Source organism: Lissotriton helveticus, chromosome 1_1 (assembly GCF_964261635.1).
Source record: "Lissotriton helveticus chromosome 1_1, aLisHel1.1, whole genome shotgun sequence".
NCBI lineage: Eukaryota > Metazoa > Chordata > Amphibia > Caudata > Salamandridae > Lissotriton > Lissotriton helveticus.
In genome coordinates this window covers 270893953-270918237 of record NC_136057.1, presented here as the reverse complement: position 1 = coordinate 270918237, position 24285 = coordinate 270893953, and the positions used below count along the sequence as shown (strand labels likewise).

General features: G+C 45.0%; 1 protein-coding gene across 1 annotated transcript in view; it reads left to right on the top strand.

Moving 5' to 3' along the window:
- Nucleotides 1–24285, top strand: part of OSBP (oxysterol binding protein) — a 460407-nt gene that overhangs the window by 240645 nt on the left and 195477 nt on the right. The window contains exon 7 of the mRNA XM_078666627.1: nt 15577–15708. Coding sequence (XP_078522753.1) covers nt 15577–15708 — 132 coding nt within the window. The remainder of the gene's footprint in view (nt 1–15576; nt 15709–24285) is intronic.

The window sequence follows — 24285 nt, the reverse complement described above, 5'->3', positions numbered from 1 at the left end:
GGTAAGTTAGAAAGGGCTGGGGGGTGCGGTGTGCGGTGGGGGAGGGGGGGCGAGGGGGGCAGCACTCGTGTGTGCGTGTGTATGTGTGTGTGGGAGGCTGTATGTGCGTGCGTGCGTGGGCGCTTCTGTGTGTGTGTGTGTGTGTGTGTGTGTGAGAGTGCGCGTGCTCGTTTGAAATCGCCTCCAAGGCGATGCGCGCGGCCAGCAGTGTCTCCTGGAAAGGAGACACGGCAACAATAGGCTGTCGGCGGACACGCGCTTCCGCGCGTGCAGCCGAGACCTAAAAAAGGTTGTTGATTTATAACTGGGATTTTTGCTCGGACTAATTTTGTATGGTTTATTGAGCAACCAGTGAAACTTAGCTCCCTCGCAGAGTATACAAATGTATGGGAATTGGGTAGTCTACTATGGGCAAATGCGTAGCATGCCTACCCCTACTGTTTCTTGGGTAGTTTATAAAGTCATAGCAACAATTACCTGGCAAACAAAACCACTTTTTAGTTAGTTGCCACTTATTCTGTACTTCGAGGTGCCAAGACTTGATCTGTACCATTATGCTGCACATATACAACCAAAAACCCAAGAACAATTGCCAATACTGCTATTGTTTGCTGCACTAAATCATAAATGATATAAGAACTGGGCATCAATACATCATAAAGCTCATTAGTCGCTTTTTATTTATTGTAATCTTATTTCATTTTTAGAAAAGGACTTTGTCAATTTTTTAATGTATACACAATACATATTACAAAACCCCACAAATTTACTGTACACAATCCCACATTATATGACACAATCACATAGCACAAGCACTTATACAACCCGTGGCCTGGTGGCTGGATGAGGGAGACAATTGGGAGAAGCATCCACTGGCAGGGTTGGTGGCCGCTGACCGCCTTCCCGTGGCACTATTGGAGGGGGCGGGAGTCGCTAGGGATCTCCCCTATGTGGTTCACTATGCGGTGGACATTTGGCAGCGCTATGTAGAGGTTGTTTTGGGGCGTACACCCTTTCACTGAGAACTCCCTCTCTGAATTCTGGCACTGGTTCGGCAGGTGATGGACAATAAGTCCGGGAGTTTGATACTCTAGGTGGATGAGTATTTGGCACCAAGGGAGCACCCAAAATTAAGTAGAAGGATATTTCTGTCACGTTATGTATATTATTTAGGAGACTTATTGATGTGCAGATCTTTGAAGCATATTCACCGAGTTTACATAAAAAAGGACAATATGTCCTTTCAGGCCTGGGGGAAAAGATGGGTGTGCACTGTTCAGGGGACCTGTATCCAGGTGAGTTTTTCATCACATTTTGACAAGCATGTGAAGACTTTACACTAGGGCCGGGACATTTCCTCGATCACGTGGGACTGACCAAGATGGCCAAATTGACCAGGCCTTCATTTCCCGCTGCATCCCAGCCACTCGTTCACTGGACATCTTATTGTCCTGAGGCACAGGTAGACATCTGGTATCTATGTCGGGCGATGAGTGAGGATGTGCTTGGTCCACCACCAAGAGTGCATGCTACGTGGGATTGGGAACTGGATTCCCTGTTGGATGACAGTGCCTGGACTGTGTATTTGCGGACTCATGCACACTGTATTGTATTGTCCACTTTACGCTGGTACACCACAACTACCTCCATAAAACTTATATGGCTCCAAAAAGTCTCCACTGCACATACCCCATCCGCCAGATAGCTGCCCGCGTTGCAGTGCCGGTGGGTTGGACTTTAGGAACTTAGCATGGAGATGCCAGATGGTGCATGCTTAGTGATGGACGTCCAGTGGGCCATTCACCTATAAATTGACCTAATTCCATTACACTGTTTACTGGGCCATGTTAAGAGACCAAAGGGTCCTAAAATGTCCTATAAAATCTTGCAACTGGCGCTCGTCCTTCCCAGGTGCCGAGTGGCCATCACTTGGATGAGTCAGCGTGCTCCTCTGGTCAAACAGTGCCACAGAGATGTACAGGAGTGGGCACTGGCTGGGGAGGTGCACATGAAGATGAGTCGGCCTGATAATATTCTGTCGGATGACATTCTGCTATGGGTGATACCTTTTTGGACCTGTGCGGAGTCACGGAGTCCGCCAACAGTGATGACACAGATGTGAGTGATGGTGATGTGATGAATCCAGATGGGGGAAGGCTTCCCCGCAGTAAAGTTGGGGTGTTTGCGCCGCCTGTTTGGTGTGTCGCCAAGCTACAAGGAGAGATGGATAAAAGCCACCCAAGCGTTTGCTCTCTCTGAGTGATGGTGTGTTCCAACTTGACCTGCCATGTATTGTGTACTATATTACCTGGACTGCTGTCTGTTGTTTTTTCAGAATTGAAAAAAAACGTTTTGAAAAAAAGTTAGTTGCGACTAAGAGCAAGTTTAAGGTTTTTGGCAATTAGTGGGCTAAGTCATCTTAGGGCAACACCATTTTCACTTTTGTCTGCACCTACGAACATGGGCTATTATAATGAATGGGCCCCCGGCAGTCTATTTTAGTTTTTAGTTGTAAATCATTCTGCTTGGGAAATTCAAGTAATGCGTTAAAGTCTGCATACAAGCTATTCTTAGAAGTGCTTGTGACAAACTGATAAAATCTACTTCTTCATCAGACAACAACTCTGCAATACTAGGTGGAGTCAACTCAAGATGGCCCCATTTATTACAGACAAAGGGATCAGTAAAGGCGATTTGTACCTTTGCTAAAGTTTCATGAATTTGATATTCTTCACTCATGCGCATCTCCAGGAAAAATACAATGTGTTTGTACCAGTTACCTTCAATTACAGTATTGACACACACAATAACAGGAAACGTGGTTCATTTTAAAGGATGGTGGATTTCACTAATCTATACAAATTGACCATGGGATGTATAGCGAGGCAAACTGCCAAAGAGATATGCATTCATATCAAAATAGATATAAAGATGTAAAAATGTGGAAACCTTAATGGCCACTTTTACAAATGCGCATTAGTGTAATTGCCATGGGGAGATAGTGAATATGTATCTCAAAACATGAGTCGGACATTAATCAAGGTTAAAAAAAACTTTGGGGGCTGATCATCTTGGTGCAGTTAGTGCTGAGAAGTACTCGTTATTGTAAACAGCAAGAAAATGGCGAAAAAATGAATTGACTCGCTATAGAGTGTGGTTCCTCTAGAAACTGCTTAGCATGAATCTTAAAGTGCAAGATTCTGCTCTTGTTACAAGGAGACACAATGTTACTCTGCCCAAAGTCAGATAACTCAAGGAGGAGACACATAAACATTTAATGTCTCGCAAAGGAGATGAAACATACAAATAAGCCCAACGACCAGGAGTGAGTGGCCTGATGTCTCTCAAGCTATCTGTGAAATGGCAAACGCAAGACCAGTTACAATCCCCCGAAAAATATGGTGGGCAAGGGGCTATGGAAAAGTAGCTAGACTGTAAAGATTTGAGTGTTTCAACCCAGAAGAGGAACCCCTTGCTTGCCTCTGAACGAGTTGAGTTCAGCCACTTCTGATGCGATGTGCGAGGACACAAGCTGGGGCGCTTAAGGCTGTTCTTTTTTTTTTTTTTTCGGAGTTTTATATAGCGCGAACTAGAACCGAACCGAATCAGTTATCAGAGCGCTTTACATAGCACCAGTTACGTTACATGAGGACACACTTTCATTTTTTTTTTTTTAGGCACGGGAAGATTAAGTGATTTGCCCAGAATCACAGGGGGTTTTTGGTGTAGTTACCGAGACTCGAACCCAGATCCCCAGGTCCGAGGTCGAGCACCTTAGCCGTTAGGCCAACCCCTCTTATAATAGTTCTTATAATAGTGATTCAAGTGCTGGTGACATGTCTAATCATGTGATCACAAGGACTGTTGGGAAATAGAGTTGTCTAAATCTGGCCTCGTATACAATGCGCTTCTGCTATGCGGTGATAAGGAGTTGGATGTCTTGTATTGTAATTGCAATTATATAGCGCTTACTACCTCAGACGAGGCGTACGCGCACGCTACTCTGGGACCCATAAAGGATTAGTATTGAATTAGTATAGTGAAATATGAAAGTAATTTGAGTTGTGGCTAGGCTAGTACGTTATTTGGATGCAAAAGGATAGCGGAGGGATAGAAGAGGGAAAAAAGGTTTGTTTTTCTATAGCGCTTGTTACCCCTAATGGGGTGTTGAAGCCCTTTTTGGGTGAGTAGCACGCTTCTCCGTAACTCATAAAGATTAGTGTTGAATTAGTATAGTGAAATATGATAGTAATTTGAGTGGTGGATTTAATCAGTTATTTGGATTGAGAAAGCTAGTGGAGGAATAGAAGAGGGAAAAAGGTTTGCATTTATAAGCACTTGTAACCCCGATGGGGTGTTGAAGCACTTTTTTGGCGAGTAGCAAGCTACTCCGGAACCCATTAAACGATTAGTGTTGAATTAGTATAGTGAAATATGAAAGTCATTTAAGTGGTGGATATGTTAGTCAAGTTATTTGGATTGAAAAGGGCAGCCGAGGGATAGAAGAGGGACACAGGTTTGCATATATATATATCGCTTGTTACACATCATGGGTTGTTGAAGCACTTTTTCGGCAGTAGTTTGCTACTCCGAAACCCATAAAGGATTAGTGGTGAATTAGTATAGTGCAATATGGAAGTAATTTAAGTGGTGGTTATTAGTCAGTTATTTGAATTGAGAAGTCATTCACCAGAGCAAATGCTTATGAATTAAAACCATTTAGCAAAAAACGATTTATATGACCAACCGGTGCCTTCATACCAAAAATCACTAAGATTAACTGTAAAAGTGGCATTCTTACATGGTGTGTACAAAAATATATTTTTAAAATATATTTTTAAAATATATTTAAAAACTGGTCAGTCCAGATAGAACTATAAATTGTAATGGAGTAAAACACAGCATCAAGGAGTCTGTTACATTGATGTTAGTGATTAGACTAATTGGTGATAGATGATAAGATTCTAGATTAAGGCTATATAGCCAACTCTACCTGTCGTGGCCCTTGAAGCAGTAGAACAGGTGGAAAAAGGTGAAATTCCGGAAGAACCTATGTACATATCTGCCTCTAGTAAAAGGGGGAACTTTTGCAGTATAAGTTCTTAGTGGAAATTCACCCTAAATGTACAGAGGTCAATTTCATGGAATAGAAGACCAGGGAATCTCATCATTGAGCCCATCACCTTAGTTATGTAATCTATAGATCCATTTCTATTCTCTGATAAACAGGTAGTTTAGAAATGTTAGTGACTGAAAGTACAGTTCGGTTTGTCTAGGACTGTCTAATGTAATTTGTCTGCTGAATGTCTTTTCTCAGTAAAATAAAAAGCTTAGTCAATTTAGTGGCCTGTGTCCTACATCTAATCGTACTTTTATGTTCAGTGATGCAAGTTTTTACTTCGCGTGTTGTCATACCAACATACTGGAGCCCGCACAGCCACGTAATGAAGTAGACTAGTCTTTCCCTCTCACCATTTGTGGCTGCCTCGGCTCCCACGGAGCATTGGTCCCAATGTCTATGTGAGTGGTGTGTGTTATTTGGGGCCATAAGGAAAATGTCCTTTTACTGGCGGTAAACCCCAAAGTGTGTCTTGTATTTTAGCAACTGTTGTCATTGGTCTTGTGTGTACCAGTTTGTCCTTTAGATTACACCGAACCGCCTCTTGGTGGCTTCGGAAGCATAAGATCAAGGAGTGCTTTCCGTGTTTTATTTCTGACTTTCTTGGCATGTGTTCGCATGAGCGGGGAAGGGTACTGTCTCTCTATAAGTTGAGTGGACAGAGTAGTGGCATGTTCTTGTACTTCTGGACATGGGAGCAGTTGCGCCGAAGCTGCAAAACCTGCCCAAAAGGAAGATTGCCTCTGAATGACTTGGGATGATAGCTATTATAAGACAGTAGAGCATTACATGCCTTCAGTTTCTTGTACAGTTCAGTTTCTAGAGACCCGGTCGCTGGATATATAAGAAGATCCAGAAAGGGGAGTCACTCTTTTCTGTACTCGTCGGTGATCCTCGAAAGGGATTGAGTGAATTCAGCCACTGATGGAAAGAATTAATAGAGGTTACATCACCATGCCAGATGACAAAAAAATCCTGAGTGTACCACTTCCACATGCATTGGTGGGAGTAATATGGGTTTCCAGGTGCAAGGACATGTTCTGTTTATAATGTTATAATTGGGGAGCTAACCCCTTGCTTTTCTCTAAATTTCCTATAGCCCTCCTTTTGTGCTTCAGTTGAAAATCCATCTTGTCAGACTAATGGGTTTTGCAAATTCTTTGCAGGGGCTACCGCCCTAGCTTTCAATTTTTCCCTTCCTTGTCTTCACACCACACCAGAGGGTATTTTGATAGATCACACTGTAATTTTGATCCAAGAAACCTCCTGGTGGCCAAAGGCATCATTGATGGTGTGCGGGATTATGAGAAGGGCAAGGGCTGCTTTTCGTCTTACTTCCTCATGTCAAAGAAAGACAGAGGCCTCAAGCCTATATTGGACCTCCGGACATTGAATGTCTTTGTGAGGAAAGGCAAAGCCAGAATGCTGACTCTGGCTTGGATCCTTTTTACTGAATACCTGAAAACTGGATGGTGTCCTGCAGTCCCACAGACCTTGTCTGCTGTACAAAGTGGGTTTGGAACACTTCCAGTTTGCCTGTGGCCTTACCTCATCCTCTCATGACTGAGATCGCAGCCCACCTTTGGTTCTTCAGGATACATGTATTCACCTTGATTGATGACTGGCTGCTCAAGGCATGCTTGCCACAGTCAGTCACAGACCACCTCGGACAACATTATTCCATCTCCTTATGATTCTCCAGCAATGAGACTACGTCCCATCTGAGCTCTGCGCAGAGGATTCCCTTCATTGTGTCTGTCCTGAACACAGTGGCTCTCAAACCCTTTCTACTGTTGTAGCGAGCATGGACATTCAACATATGATCCTGAAATTTCAGACTCAATCCCAAGCCTTGGTTTGGATGGTTCTGAAACTTCTAAGCCTCTTAGCTCATCCCAAATGGTGACAAGCAGGCCCTTTTGCATGCTGCCAAACAAGCACTAGTCTGACCTTAAGCAAGCCACTCAATCTTCCCCATCAAGTCAATCTTAGTGATAGATAAGTAACTGCTGGGTTGAGGAGGTAGAGATTAGATACCTTTGGTCTCTGACGAGGAGCCAGCTCCCTATCATTCTTCTGGAGCTTTGGGTGATGTGCCTGGCCCTGAAAGCTTTCATGAAGGGGAGGTTGATTCAGATCATCATGGACTACATAACAGCCCTTTGGTACTGTAACACGCAGTATCAAGTGGGGTCTCGGAACCTGTACCAGGAGGCCCTGCACCTTTTGGAAATGGTTGGACCAGCAAAGCATCTTTGTTAGAGAACCATCTTGCGGGGTCCTTGTAGGCTAGAGCAGAACTGAGCAGGCCTTCACTTGTGGACAGTTAGTGCCCTCCCCGGGCTATATCTGTTCCAAAGTGTCATCACCTCTGCAAACTGGACTTTCCTCCAAGTATGTAATTAGGAGATGCATTCAGCCTGAAATGGGATACAGGACTGCTGTATGTGTTTTCGCTACTACCTCTTCTATCCTGAGCTGTGAGAAAATTCAGGATATACTGGACCAAAGTAATTTTAATAGCCTTCGACTGGGCCGGGAGAGTGTGGTATCCAGAGTCTGAGCATTCATTCTCTGTTCTGGCTATTCCTTTGGGAAGACGTCCTTTTTCAGGAACAGGGCACGATCCTGCTCCCGAACCTCCTCAACCCAGGCCTTCATGTAAGTTGCAATTGAACAGCAAATATTGCTCTTTTTTACTTGTTGGTTGACAGGCATCTGGATGCAAACTTTCTATTTAAGTCTATCTATGCTGGGAGAAATTTGTGGCCTGCTCTGAGGTCCACAATCTTGATTCCCTGCAGCCCACACCTTCTCATGTCTTGTTTGTGTTGTTGTTTGCCCAGCAAAGCCTTGCAGTGAGCATGGTTAAAGGTTATTTGTCAACCCTTCAGGCCGTATTATGTTTGCCTGATCAACCCATTCCTTAGCTCACCTTTTGTGAGTTATTTTCTTAAAGGCATGACCTGTGTCAATAACCCCCTTCCCTGCCCAAAAGTTGCTTATCATACCACAGTGGGATTTGAATCGGATCTTGACATTTATTATGTGAGCTAATGTACATCTGTTCTCTGTGACTCCTGGCACTTAAACTTGCCTTCCTTATTACCATTTTATGAGCACGTCTTGTGTGTGACTGCAGTTACTTCCAGTGCGACCTCCATACACACATTTTTTCAGAAAAATTGGTCCCGAGTACTCGGGGAAACCTTTCTGCTCAAGGTATTGTCACCTTTTCACTTCAGCCAGTCATTCATTGTGCTTGTGTTCTCTGCTCCACCATACCCTTCGAAAAACAAAAAGAGGCTAGTGTTGGAGCTTCTATTTTGGCTGTACAAGAGGTCGAATGGATGATCAGCTCTATGTAGGTTCTTCTGGAGCAAAGAAAGGGAAGCTTTGTAAAAGAGGTTGCTATCAAGGCGCCTCATCCTCTGCATTAAAATCTGTATGCACTGGCTTAGAGGCAACCCCCAGAAGGCCTGCTATCTCATTCCATAAGAGGCAAGGCTGCTGCTACCCACAGCATTGTTGAGGGGTATGCTGGTTCTGGAAATTTTCCAGGCTATGATGTGGGTGTCGTTACACAATTTCACAACGCATAATTGTCTTAACAACCATGTCTAATGTGAGGCCCATTTTGTTTGCTTGGTTCTACAAGATTTTCTGATCGGAGTCCACTCCTCAGACCATCCAGCATTGGCAGGTATTGCTTTGGTATCTATTGTAAAGGTGAGGAATCTGTGGGAAGAAAGATCCAATAGAGCCAGGGATGTGGAATTCCTATAGCCCGGTGCCCGAGACATATTGTTTGGTGTCAAGGGCAACACATTTCCATGTGTATTTTGTCCTTGGGACAAGTAGGCCCAACCCCCTACATCACAAACCCTTTGACTGCCAGTTTACAGGGAAAGGCTTTGCCTGCAGTTAAGGTCATATTTGTGCCCAAGTGTTAATTCTGTTCAAACTTGTATTTAAGGTTCATCAATGCAAAACCTCTATTATTAGGGTGAGTGATCCAAGTACATGTTGTAAGTTTCCACTGTACTACTGACAGTGGGTCCAGTATAAAAATGTGTACACACGTTTTCAATATTTAGCAATATGAGGCTATGCATACTGCTCTCTGATTAGATGAAAACATATGCAGAAGCTTAAAAGCAAGATTGATTGTTTGCTTTCAAAATAAAATGTTAACAAAAAAATGCAAAAACATTTCGCTCAACTCCTGTAACATTTTAGGTACCGTTTCCCTGCAGCATCATTTAGTATAATGTGTTGATGTATGCTAGTGTTTCCCCAAAAATATTCATAATGGAAAATGTGTAACCAGTTTTAATAAGATTATGGGAAACAAAAATAAACAAGCATTGGTAAAGCCAATAGGTCTGAAATTGTTGGTCAGCCTTTTGGTTTTGTCGATGTGTGACTTGTTTTGGCATGTTTTTGTTAAACCTTATTGGTGTGGGAGCTGCTGGGCCCTCATTATAACAAACATTGGCAAAAGCAAACATTGTTTTGGTCTCAAAAATCACACATTGCCACAGTAGTTCCTGCACTGAACTAAACGACTGTGTCGATTATGCTCCTTGTGAAAGAACAGAATGCGGTCACTCACAGTGAAGCTAGCCGACAGAGGGAGAGGCCGAATTTTTATAAACACAAAATGTCATGGTTAACGCCAGAACTAGACTTGTAAACAATGGGATTCTATCAATGTGAGTGGTGACTAATTTTATATGCTATTCTCTAAACTTGTGAAAAACTACAATGTGAAAATTAGGCCTCTCTGCGGGTGGCAGAATGAGGGCACTGTGTGTTTTTAAAATACCCCTCACACACTATGAATCCCATAGTGTCATTCTCCCATCATTGGGGTCTTCCCGTCCCTCTACGGGGCGGGGCGTGCTTCAACCTACGAGTGACGCGGGAGCACTTCTATTTTTTTGACAATAGGCTATGTGATGTGATAAGGATAGTGATATGTGTTAAGGAGTGTAGGGACCTGTTTACGTGAATGGTGGTGTAAAAAAGGGTAAAAATTCCCTGGCTAGTCGAAAAAATTAATTTTAATGGCTTCGCAAGCTGGGAACATTAAAAGGGGTTAGTAAGTAGAATCACAAGTGTAGTCTACTTTGTCGACATGACATGTTTCATAGGCAGACCCCTCCTGCCTACTCATCAGGACCTCTGTTGATCCCTACAAAAATGCTCAATTCTAAACTAAATGTAAAATGCCTATGGTCCTAAAACTTAACAGCAAAAATCGGCTGCTAGGTTTTGCCTCTGGGCTTGAGTTGGCCCTTAGCGAGGCGTTATAATGAAAAATTCTCATGAAAAATGGCCTAATATGGTCTCTGTGGAAAGACAAAAGGGAGAAAAAGGGGTACATGGTTGTAGAATTGCAATTTGTCAAGCATAATTCATACATGGCTCATTTTTGCGTTAGTCACAATGTGACTTAGTATCCCAAAGTATTCTCAACATTAATTCTGTATATGACCTGTTGAACTGTCTTTCGCCATCGTGGCCAAAGGGTATGAACCCTCGGAAAACTTCAACACAAAGCGTGATACACACTTCAAACACAAACACATATTCACAATCCAACACGACCCATCTGATAGTGGGTTTTTAGACAAGCAAGAGTGTGGACCTTGCAGTTCCAGGACAAGTGTCTAATCAAGAAAAGCGTCTCACTAGCGGCATGACATCAAAAATCATACTAATAAGTGGGTCATTTATCACACATGCCGGTTGATGTATTATTCGTAAATAAAAGATGTCTTAGTGCCTTCCAGGCATCAGCCTAATAAGCTCCCAAATGCGCCGTAGTCAAACATGCTGGTTGAAATAATGATCGTAAAGACGAACGAAAACAGATGATGTCAAATGCCTCTAAATGTGCAAGCATGCTACAATTGATACATACATTTGGAGCGTGGTGATAGGACCTCATGAGCCTGCGTCTCAGGGTGATTAGTTGACTGGTTACTAAGGAGGAAAGTTTTAACATAGTCACTCACGCTGTTTTTGGGCGGCAGAATCTCATCATCAGAGACGCCCCCCTCCGCTATCACAAGACCAAGTTTTTAAAGACCCATGGTCAGGGTCTCACTTACGTGACCGCATGCCTAATCTGGCTTCATTCCATACCCTTCAGCAGCTCCGTGGATGTGACCGGAGTTCTGCCTCGGCTTGTGTTCTTATACTGGAAAAAAGCCTAGTCATGATTGCCTCTGAAAAAAGACTAGCGAGCTGACCCAAAATGGCGGCGTCCATCGGGACACTGCTGGTCTATAGTCTGTCATCTATTTTTTCTTCTTTTGCTCGTGTGTTTTAGGAAAATTTTCGCAGTACTTTCTAAATACATCTCATTCGTGCCGCAACATCTTCAATTAATTTGGAGGCGATTATTGTTTTTATTTTGTTTTGAATTAGTCTGCCAGGAGGCTCACTGAATATAATAGGCGGGCTCGAACTTTCTTAAATGTGAAAGGTGTTATATTGAATGCATGATCCATATTCCCAGGGTGGTCAGAGTCTACGCACTGTCTTTGAGAAATGGAGAGCTATTCATGGGTCCTTCCGCAAGACATGTTGCACTATGTTCGTCAGTATTATGCTGAGTCTCACATTAGCCCATGTTCCTATTGTTTTTTTGCTGAAACTATAATACGGATAGCCTCATAGCTTGAGATCTCAGGGTATCATCGTTCTCGTGTCATCATGATTACTGTTGCTGTGGCATGCCATGGGGTGGGTATATGGCGCAATCATTAATGTGGTGGATGGCCGTGCCAGACGTCAGAGTTGGCCCCATGGAATATCATCATTAAGGCAGCAGTTGTTAGTGTCCAAGCGGAACACCCACCTTTGTTCTTTCTCCAAGAGCATATGTTCCCTGGATACCTGCTCTATCACTGTCCATGAGATATCATCAGGCCTGTGACCTTTTTCCAGAAAGTGAGCGGTCAGTTTAGTACTAGCTCTTTGGCATCTGATTGTGCTCTTGTGTTCCCCTATCCTGGTCTTGATTGCCCTGCTCGTCATCCCCACATATTCGAGGCGGCAGGGGCACGTGATTAGGTACACTACGTTGCAACTGTTGCACGTTGTGAAGTTTCGCTGTTCCCAGGTAGATCCATTTCTAAAAACCAGGTTGTTGGTTTTCTTTGTCAGGCAACATACTTTACATTGACCACATGGATGGTGGCCTTTCACAAAGTTAGTGTCCCGTCCTTGGTTATTGTTGTTGGTCTTTGGTCTAGTGTGTACAAGGATGTCCCGTATGCTCCTCCCCCTCCTGTGGGAGAACATAGGTTTAGGTAACTGGAGTCCCCCACTGTTTAGAATACTCCAATGTTTGTTGATGACTTTCGAAACCCTGTCTGAGCAGGTATTGAACGTGGTAATGCATATGGGTCTCTGTTCCTCTTCTTTGAGTGTCTTTTCTTCCAGGAGGCTCTCCCTGCAATTATTCCGTGCCCTCTTTCATGCCTGATCTATTATCCTTTCTGGATACTGGCGGGCTGCTAGTTTCTTCTTCAGATCCTTTGTTTGGACCTTGAAACTCTCAATTTCCGTGCAATTCCGTCTTAGACGGAGGAATTGTCCGTAGGGTAAGTTATCTCGGAGATGTTTGGGATGGAAACTCTGGTACAAGAGGAGGCAGTTCCTGGCTGTACTTTTAAAATGTGTTGTCTTCATTAGCCTTCCATCTCTTGGGAAGATGTTCAGGTCAAGGAACACCAGACTGGTTCTGGAGACCGTGCTGGTGAACTTGAGAAATTCGTCTTGGTAGTTCAACCACGTCAGGAATTGTTTTGTTGTATCCTCATCCCCATCCCAAATGATCAGAATATCGTCGATGTATCTCTTCCAGACTTTTATCCTTTGTCTGAATGGGTTGTTGGGGTGTAGGATCCTCCTGGTTTCCAAATTGTGTACGTAAAGACCAGCTATGCTGGGAGCAAATGTGCTCCCCATGCTGGTCCCATGTTTTTGTAAGTACAGAGTCCCGTCATATTCGAAGAAATTCTCCTTCAAGGCGAGGGAGTAGCACTCCATCACGATGTTCCTTGGTGTCTGCTATTCCCAGTCGTCATCAAATAGCACGTCTTCAATGATACTGAGCGTCTCATTGTGGGGGAGACTCGTGTAGAGTTTCTCCACATCACAACTGATCATTAGTTGACAATTTGGATCACAGGGGAGGTCTTCCAGCAAATTCAGTACATCCTTAGTATCCCTGAGGTATGTACTAGTGCGTTGCACCATCGGGCGTAACAAAGCATCAGCAAATTTTGAGATCGGTTCCAACACTGAACCGATGCCAGATACAATCGGTCGTCCTGGAGGGTTATCCAGATGTTTGTGTTACTTGGGTAACGTATACAGGTATGGTGTCCTTGGGTTTTTTTGACACAGGAAATCACCTTCCTTCTTTGTTATCCAGCTGTGGGCCAGTGCTTCTTCCACCATGGTGTTGATTTTTACTTGGATCCTCTCGGTTGGATCGGTCCTGAGTATTTCATAATTTCTTTGGTCCTGAAGTAATCTAACGCATTCTTTGTTGTATTGTAATTTACTCTGTATGACCGTCGCTCCCCCTTTGTCCGCTGGTTTTATTATCAAGTCGGGGTTGTTTCTCAGTTCATGTAATGCTTCTCGTTCATCCTTGGTGATGTTTTGGAAAACCTTCTTTTCCTTTGGGTCCATATCCTTTGATATTTGATATTTGATATTTATGGGATTTGTAAAGCGCGACTATCGCTCCGGGAGGAGCATCTTGGCGCTTTATGTCTTTCATAACCGCCTTCTCAAAAGTAAGGAGTTCCACAGGTAGGGTGCTATCCAAAGGTGTGAAATTAGACTTGGGTCAGAGACCTGTGTCTCCCAAATCCGTTATTTTTTCTTTGTCCTTGAAGAAAACCTGTATCTTCAAACGTCGTATGAACTCTTGGATCTCCTTGCAGAGAAGGAATTTGTCCATGTTGGCGGTAGGGACATACCCCAGGCCTTTTTCCAAAACTCGCATCTGAGCTTCTGTCAGGGTTGAGTCGGTCAGGTTTACAACGAGACTTACTTCTTGTTCTTGGACGCCCCTGTCATGCTCCTTGTTGACACTCTCGGAGGATCTTCTTCTTCGGTCCAGTGTACGGTCGTTCCCCTCCGGTTGCAGAACTAATCAGGGGCCCACTTATTAAATAAAGTCTCATAAGTGCACTCATACCCTTGCATTAAGTGCAGATATACGACTTCCATGAATTCACAAGACTTAAAAAAAAGTAGGCCAAGAAAAAGTACTCCTAGAAGATATTAGTGAAATGCATTTTAGCATAAGGTAATCTGCAGGTGTACATTTGCTCATGCGAAAATCTGAGTGTTTGCAAGTTCATTTTTCCCCCAACCCTGAAAGAAGTTTTGTGTCTGCTATTGTCAGGAGTACATTTCCAACCTTTCTCAGTATGGGAAAAGATTAGAGAAGAGTTGGTGAAAACCCTTAAAATATGCAAATTAGTAGGTTTGCACAGACTCAAAAGGGCATTCCAACCCTGGAACTGATGGTTACCTTCAGCGCTAAAATGTAGATCTACTAAACGTGGCAACATAAGGGAATTGCTAGTATTCAAACCCTACTATGGAAGGAGCCCTGCATAATCAGAGAGGCTATTTCGGAGGTCTTATATAATGAGATTGCTGCCATAATTTGTAACCGCATTACATGGCACTTAAGGGACAAGTGGATTTTGTTACAGGACAAGTAGATTTATGAAGCAAACTGCCCCATGGACAAGTAGATATTTTATTAAATTCCACACCCCTGCAATAGAGCTACAAGTTATTTACCTATGTAATGCTCTTTCTGGTGAATAATATGAACATTCCTTCCTACAAGCAAGATTAACCTCTGACGCAACCATTCCTTCCATTGTGAGAGTGCTTGACTATTTCATTTTCAACAGTGCAGAATTTAAGGGTGCAGATCTTGTCCGCTTTAAAATAGTCTTGCTCTTGATATTGGAACAGCCTTTGAGCACCGTTCATTTTGCAAGTAATTATTTTCATTGCTTTCGGTTTTCAAAAAAATGCTGAATTGAGCTGACTACCGCTCCCAATAGGGTGTTAAGAGAAATTAGGCAGGCAGGCATACTGCAGGGCTCCTTGTTCTGGATCACAGTCTAAAGGTTTGATGAAAGTTGGTCTGCGTTGTCAGTAACTTGTTAGTAGCAGATTTCATTTTTACATCTATAAAATAAAAACTATTAGAAAGCGATATGTAAAAAGTTGCTTGGAGTAGAAGTGAACTATTAAGAGCTGCATAACTTGAGGAAACTAAAGGTGATTTGAGGTAGCAGCCATAGGCTTACGTATTGTTGTTTGAATGTTGGTAGTCTAGTATGTGCATCAGTGTAAAAATGTATAAACTATATTATTCATCCACTCTTTTACCACAGTACAGACCCCTGCAAGATGATATGAAGAAAGAGAAGCGGACTCGGATCCCTCAAAAGCCCAATTACAGTTTGAACCTATGGAGCATAATGAAGAACTGCATTGGAAAGGAGCTATCCAAGATCCCAATGCCGGTAAGTCATTTTTCGGTGGCACATAATCTGTAGCATATAGAAATACAGTGCCTCCATGTCTAGATTAATTATGTTGGTTCCATATAGACAGATGAAGATTTCCATCAACCATGGTACATATGGTCTAGACCTATGTTTGTGTTTATCTAGTTTGATCACTCTCTAGTTATACCTCAAGGTGGATGATCACACCTTTGGAGGCGCACTTTGTTCTGATGTATTATATATGCCTGCAGTCACAAATAGATGGGGAAGAGCAGCGATGAGACTGAAGACTAGTTTGGTTCTCTGTGAGAAAGTGCCATCTTTCTTGCATGGTATGCCCCCACTTTTTGCAGAATTGCTGATGTGCTTTGACTGAGTGTGCCCTCAGCTTCTGCCAATCAGGTACCCAGGGCGTGTGTTCCTTCCCCAAAACTGCATTGAAGCCTAAACCCAATTGGCATCTCTAGCCACATGTCAGTCCCTGGTAGACTGTACCCCAAGTACCCAGGGCACTGTCAGAGAAGGCCCCTAAGGGCTGCAGCACTCATTGTGCCACCCTTAGAGACCCTGTACCCTGACACACACACACTGCCTTTGCACGCCAAGTGTCTTGGTGCAGAACAAAACAAAGAGTCGACATGGCACTCATCCATGTTTGCCATGCCCACAAACACACTGCCCTGGCATCCCTCTGTCACCCCTCTAGCTGGGTGCCCTATGCCAGTGGTGTGGGTACAGGTGCATGAGCCCTGTACCCCTACAGTACCCAGATCCATTCCTGGGCACTGTAAGTGCAGTGCTGCCATTAAGAGTATTTGGTGCTGGGAGGTTGTCATTACAAGCTCCACAGCACCATGATGGCTACACTGAAGACTGAGAAGTTTGGTATGAAACGTCTCAGCACATTAAACCCACACTGATGCCAGTGTGGGATTTAATGTCACATGCACGACAGAGGGAAACTTAGAGTTGCCCCTGAAACTAACCCACGACCCGCATCCTAACTGAGAGGCTGCTTAGGCTGCCACCCAGCAGACCTGTTGCTGGACCCCTGGGTAGAGAGCCATCCGCTCTTGTGGGCCTGCAACAATGCACATCCTGGGGTGAGGTGCTAGGCCTCCTCCCCCAGGATGGGCAGGGGAAGCTTCAAAGGCATGCCACCTTTGTGAGCCTCCCCAGACCAATTGCTGTACTCAGCAACTGGTCCCCACTGATTCTGGCCCCCCCTCAGGGGGAAAGATTGGCGGGAAAATCCAAGGGAGGAAAGGGGGTGTGCCAGCCTCTGCCAACCCCACCCCTCAGGTGGGGGAGGCGAGGTGAAGCACAACTCCGGGGTCTCGCCATCTTGAGGATGGGAGGCCCTACCCAATCAGGACTAGGCTCCTGCCACTCTCCCACTGGAGAGTGGCAGAATAGGGGGTGTACTCACCCCAGGAAAGGAACCCATTGGTCCCTGACCGTTCCCTACCTGTAACGCCCCTAAATTTAGTATTTAGGGGCACCCTGAACCTTTCTTCCTCAGATCCAGATTCCAAAACTACAAAGAAGAACAAGAAGAAAGAAGACCTGCCGTGCAGCTGCTAACATGAGGACCACACCAACTGACTTGGCCCCAGGCCTACCGGCCTGTTGACCCTTGAACCTGCTTCTGCTCCTGCTAAATCCCGGCGTCTCCAGTGGTCAGCAAGCTCGAAAACCACAGAGGACCTGACTGGCTTTCTCATCTAAAGACTGGGACTCCCACGAGCAGTGGTTCTGCTCAAACATTTACAACCCCTGGTGCCAGCCAGGAACCACGAATCCAGCACACTCTGCACCCATGAAGCCCAGCCTGTGTCCGAGTGGACAAAGACCACAAGGACGTCCCCGGCGACTGTGACCAAGAATCCAGCACCCAAGGACCTCCCTCAACGCTCCTGACGATGCCTGCAGCCTCAACTCCAGGGACACCCTCCCCCCCCGCCCAACCGCGACCAGTAGAGGGTAAGATTTCCCAACGCAAAAAGGCACCCCTGCACCCGGTGCCCTTCGGCCCCCTGTGCCCAGCTCTTGGGTGCCTACCTAACCTACAGCTTCCTAACTTACCTCTCGAAGTGGTGGTCACACCTGAAGAATCTCCTTCCCCGAGCCTGCAGCCTTTGTTCGTCTTGCAGCTTTCCCATTGAAATACATTGGACGCCTGACGGCACAAAAGCATCCTCTGCCCAGCCGCCCCAGTGTCGCTTGGAGTGCAACATCTGTTTTGTTCAACTTCACCACTTGAACAACCTAACAAACCTATGGGTCTATCATGTGAAAATCTAATCAGGAATACATATTGTATCTCAGCAACACATTGGTATGCTGAAAGAAAATCAGAGACAAGGATTCTGACTCAAGGCGTCATACAGAAGATGGTTAACCCTGTGTTAGCAGAGTGAATAACTATGTTTGGATTCCCATCAACATCATGTGTGATCAATATTATCATATGGTCCTCCGTCCTGGGTCTTGTGTCTCTAGATCACCGAGACAGCTGTAGTACCCTCTACGGACTCATAGTTCACATGTGCCAACATTTGGACAACCATAAGAATCTGATCTGACGGGTAAGTGCAGTGCAAAAAAGGAAAAGTGCGTGAAATTTAAAATAGGATAGAGAATCTCATTATAATTTTTATTCAGCCAAGACCTCTTCCTAATTAAAACCAAGAACAGCGCAAAACATTACTACTGCAGTTTAACAAATATCTGCATAGGGGCCTTTAGTCAGAATCCTTGTCTCTGATTTTCTTTCAGCATACCAATGTGTTGCTGAGATACAATATGTATTCCTGATTAGATTTTCAGATGATAGACCCATAGGTTTGTTAGGTTGTTCATATATTGGTACGGGGGGATACAACCTATGCAGGTCTCTAAATGTCCCTCAGGCCCTCTCAAATTTGTGTGTTATATACAACTTCACCACTTGCCTTGAGCAAGTGACCAGGAGCCCTGCTCCCACAGCCGAGTGGCCTGCCTGCTAGCAGCCACCAACCATAGGCTTAAATGTGGCCTACTCACACTGCACCCGGCTGCCCCAGTGCCGCTGAGGGTGTAACTACGATACCAACCAAAACCTGGGAGATCCCGGAGTCTTGCCCCAGAACCTTAACTCTGCCAGTTGAGTACTTGCCTGAAAACCGATAACTTATATTTTCTTTATAGGGTAATATTGACTGGTTTTCACTTGGAAATTCTTTTAAGTGTCAAGTTTTAAAACTTTGAAATATTCACTAAAAATTATCCGATCAATGAAAACGAAATTACTCGCCTGTTACCAGGAGAGATCCCAGTTCTGGATTCAGGTACCCAGCACTGACCTGAAAAAGTAATTACAACTGTGATCTTCTGATAACTCGATTTTCCTCCATATGATTACATTGCCTTGTTTTTACTAGAAATTCTTCTAAGTGTCGATTTATGCAACTTTGAAATATTCCTTACAAATCGCCTGTTTTACAAAAACGATTTCTTTCAACTGTTTACAGGAGATGCACCATGGCTGAATCCAGGATCCAGCCCTGAGTAAGAAAAACATATGCAAAATAACTGATATTGCATTTACTTAAAATTTCCGTTAAGCTCAATGTTAATTTTGTGTTGAAGTTTGTGTTGCAGATTGCAACCTTTGTATCTAGTGCATTTAAAAGTCTATTGCTCATTGAAAGTATTCAACTGTAGCACCTCATTCTGAGAAAGTATTTTTATAAAAACCTGTGGTTCTAAAATAAAACAATTATATATTTCTATATACAAAACAATTGGCCTAGAGTTCAGTTCTTGAGTGTGTGAGACCATTTGCGACTGAGTGTGTACAACAAATGCTTTACACTGTCCCCTGATACTGCCTTACTGCTCGACCAAGCTACCACTTTAGAGAGTAATATTATATTTAACTTTAACCTCCGCCAAACCTAGTGAGACTGTTGGACTCAGTACACACTGTACCTTACTTTGGTGCAGTATATACAGAGCCACTTTCTTACATTCTCCACTAGCAGCATACATGTAGAGGATTCCACATGCCCAGTACATCTGTAGTGGCTACAGTTGTGGAGAGTGGAATTTAATGTGTTCTGGATGTTCATATGCTGTGTTAGCATTTCTTGTAGTACAACATTTTCTGACCAGCTTCTCCATTATATTGCCCTCTTTGCTTTAATTCCTACCTTAGACCTAAAGTCTATTTGATTTGTAGAAGATTGTTGTGCTTCACATGCTCCAGCACCCTTTTTCCTATGTTTTTCAGGAGTAGTTAAGGTTGGAAATTATCCACTTGTTTTCAATTTTTCCTTTCTGAGACGTATAATGATGGTGTGCTTTAGGGGCAGTTGAAGTTTCCTACGAGAGTGGTGTGTTTATCATGCTTTTGGTATTGCTGTTAATTTTGTGGAAAATGGTTATGCTGGGCATGGCTCCTGTGTAAATGTGATGATTTTGAATTCATATCTAGGCTTGTCCCTACATCCTTTACTAGGGTAATGGAGACAATTAAATGATCCTATGTTAGGCAGAGAGTGGGAATCCGTTGGCCCGTGAGGCATCACTAAATAACTGGGATCAGAAAGGAGGGTAACAGAAGCAGGAGGAAGGTGTGAAAAAGTGCCTCTATATATACTGGACTAAAATGAAGTACAGTGTGTATATAGTTCACCAACCCCAGAGGTATAACCGAGGTTAAAGTCAGAGCTGACCTTACTCTCCAAAGTGGTAGCTTGGTCAAGCATTAAGGCAGTACTAGAGGACCGTGTAAAGCACTTGTTGCACACACTCAGTCAGCAAAAGGTTTCACACACTCAAGAACTGAACTCCAGGCCAATTGTTTTTATATCCACACATATAGTTGTTTTATTTTTAGAACCAACAGTTATAAAAATATACTTTTCTGGTATGAGAACTCTCATGTAATTACTTTGCAAGGGAGCAATAAAGTTCGTGCACACAATGATTACAGTAAAGGTAGTAAGCAACACAATCCTAAAACACACTCTAGCATTGAGCTCAATGGGTTTTCTACATATAAGTATAGTTGATTACTTTATGGATTACTTTGAGTTCCAGGACTAGATCTGAGATTCAGTCCTGGGGTCTAAGCTGAAACCAGGTGAGCAAAAACGTTTTAGTTACTGTAGTGAATTTTCATACATATAAAGCTGTTTTAAAAGTTCACGTTTAGAAACTTTTCAATGTAAATCTGACAGTGTCATTCAATGGGAGAAAATTCAGGTTGCTGGTAAAGTAAGATCGCGTTACTTTTTTAGCCCAGCACTAGTCTCCTAGGGCCAGCACTGGGGCCTTAACTCAAAACAGGTAGGTAATTGCGTTTCAGTATTTAAGTAATATTTTCAGTTTTCAAAAGTAGACAGAAGAAATTGCATAGAAAAGCATACAAAGGGTTCCTATGGAGAAAATACAGATTACTAGTAAACCTGCTAGGGATTACTTTTGCGGTTCAGTACTGGGCTGATAAGGGTACAGTACTGGCTTCTCCCCTGGTCACAGGTGAGTACTTCGGAATTCGGACTTGGGCTGATTTTATGTGAATATTTCCAGTTAGAAAATGTACGAGTCAAAAATGGGTCAATGTTATCCAATGGCAGGTAAGTGAATTACAGGGGCGACCGGGTGCAGAGGTAGGTAGGCCCAATGATATCCAATGAGGGAAAGGGGGCCTTCGGTTGGTGGCTGTTGGCTAGCAGGCCACGCGGCTCTGGGAGCTGGGCTCCGGGTCACTTGCTCAGGGCAAGGGGGGGAAGTAGGATAGGACAAAGGGGTCACAGCCAGCGTCTCTCGGGCGGCTGGGTGCAGGGTGCTTTTGAGCCGTCGGGTGCTCAATGTTATCCAATGAGGATCTTGAAAAGGGAACAAAGGCTGCAGGCTCGGGGATGGAGACTCTCCAGGGGCGACCAGCACTTCGAGAGGCAAGTTGTGATCTTGGAGCACAGGTAGGTACCCCACAGGGATGCACAGGGGGCTGTAGGGCGCCGGGTGCAGGGGTGTCTTTAGGTGTCGGAAAAGCTTACCCTTACCCTTGGCTGGTCGCGGTTGGGGTGGCCCCTGGTTCTGAGTCTGCAGGCGTCGGCTGGTTCGTCGAGGAGGGTCTTTGGGCACTGGACCTCGGGTCCCAGTCGCCGAGGGGACGTCCTCGTGGTCTTGGTTCGGGTTGGCCCGGCCCAGACTCCGCTGGTGCACTGGTGCAGAGTGGGCTGGTCCGGAGCTTCCTGGTGGGCACCAGGTGGGTGGTTGCAGCAGAGCCTCTGCTGATGGGAGTCTTCAAGAGGGTCAAGGCAGGTAGGTCCTCTGGATGTCCCAAGGTTGCTGTCTGCGGGGGTCGCTGGGTTTAGGCAGGAGCAGGTTCCAGGATCAACAGGCCGCTAGGCTTGCGGCCAAGTCAGTTGTTGTTGTCCTGTTGTTAGCAGCTGCACGGCGGGTCTTCTTCTTGATCTTCTTTCTTCTTTTTGGTATCTGGATCTAAGGAAGGAAGGTTTAGGGAGCCCCTAAATACTAAAGTTAGGGGCGTTACAGGTAGGGCAAGGACAGGGACCAATGGGTCCCTGTCCTGGGGTGAGTACACCCCCTAGCCTGCTCCTCTCCTGTGGGAGGGGGGCAGGAGCCTAGCTGGGATTGGGCAGGGCTCCCCATCTACAAGATGGCCGGAGCCTGGGTCGTGCTTCACTTCACCCCTCCACCTGAGGGGTGGAGTTGGCAAAGGTTGGCACACCCCCCTTCCTGACGTAGTTTTTCCCACCAGTCTTCCCGCCAGAGTGGGGGCAGAACTGGTGGGGGCCAGTTGCTGGGTACAGCAAATGGTCTGGAGAAGCTCTCAGAGGCGGCATGCCTTTGAAGCTTCCCCCTGTCCATCCTGGGGGAGGAGACATAGCACCTCGCCCAGGATGTGCATTGTTGCACACCCAGGAGAGCGGGGGGCTCTCCACCCAGGGGTCCAGCAACATGTCTGCTGTGTGGCAGCCTCTGCAGCCACTCAGCCCAGACATGGATTGTAGGTTCGGGTTTTGGAGGGCATCTCTAAGGCGCCCTCTGGTGCATCGTACATTAAATCCCACACTGGCATTTGTGCGGGTTTAATGTGCTGAGAAGTTTGGTACCAAACTTGTCAGTCTTCAGTGTAGCCATTATGGTGCTGTGGAGTTCGTGAAGACAACCTCCCAACACCATATACTCTTAATGGCATCACTTAATGGCACCCCTACAGTACAGTGCCCATTAATGGCCCTGGGTACTGTAGGGGCATAGGGCTCATGCACCTGAGCCCTCACCTCTGGCATAGGGCATAGGGTGACTGAAGTATGCCAGGGCAGTGGGTCCTTTGGGCATGGCACACAGATGTGTGCCATGTCAACTCTTGTTTTAGTTCTGTACTTAGACACTCAGCCTGCAAAGGCAGTGTGTGGGTGCCAGGGTACAGGGCCCCTGAGAGTGGCAAAATAAGTGCTGCAGCCCTCAGGGATCTTCCCTGGTCACCATGCCTTGGGTACCTAGGGTACCATTTACTAGGGGCTGACAGGTGGCCAGAGATGCCAATTGTGTCTTTTGTTTCAGCATAGTTGTAGGGAAGGAACACAGGCCCTGGGTACCTGGTTGGCAGGAACCCAGGGCACACTCAGTCAAAGTACATCAGCAGTTCAGAAAAAAGTGGGGGCATACCAATGCAAGAAAGATGGCACTTTCTCACAGAAGGGGAGAAAAAAAGTGTGAAGAGTAGGAATTCAAAAATATGTTGTAAGGGGATGGAGGGAAATTTGAGATGGATCCTGTATAGTCATCAGCCCTCTACCTAAGCAGGATCTTGGTCATTGTGGGTCAAGCGCAGGACTCAAAGGTATGTGGGGCACATCACTTCTCGCAATTCGTCCGTGAGATAGTGGATACAAGGCGTCCACATCTTCTCGAAGGATGATAGCGTTTGTGTCGCTACTGCCGACACCTTTTCCAGCCCCAATAGATCCCACAATTTGTGGAGCCAGGTCTTGAAGGTCGGGATCGTATCTGAGCCCCATTATACCGGTAGAAGCTGTTTTGCAGCTCCCAGCACTAATGTGATAGGTTGCCCTTTAGTGGACCTTAAGGGATATGTTAAATGGTTCAGGAGCCCCAGTACGATGTAGCTGGGCAAATGGGGAATTACTGTCTCGTATATCACGTCTACAGTATCCAGCACTTCCTGCCCAAAGGATATGATTTTAGGACACTGCCATATGAGTTAGTGTGCCTGTCTGTCCGCATTGCCACCAGCATGTGCTGTCCCCACCTACTTTCCAGCATGCAATTCTTCCGGAGTGTAATACCTATAATGTGAAATGTTAAGGAACATTTCCTTACTAGATGTGCTGCGCTCTGAGGCACAAACCCGATGGAAGAGGTCCCACCATTCTCCCATTTGTAAAAGTGCTGTGCTGTGCCGACGTTTTAGGTAACTCCTGTAGTGTTACGAGGAAAGTGTAAATTTCAGACAGTAAACGTTTGTTGGAGGATCATGCAATGAGCCACTTTACGAATGGTGTGAGGGGTCTACTGGTGTGTGGGCGAATCGATATTTAGGATTACTCA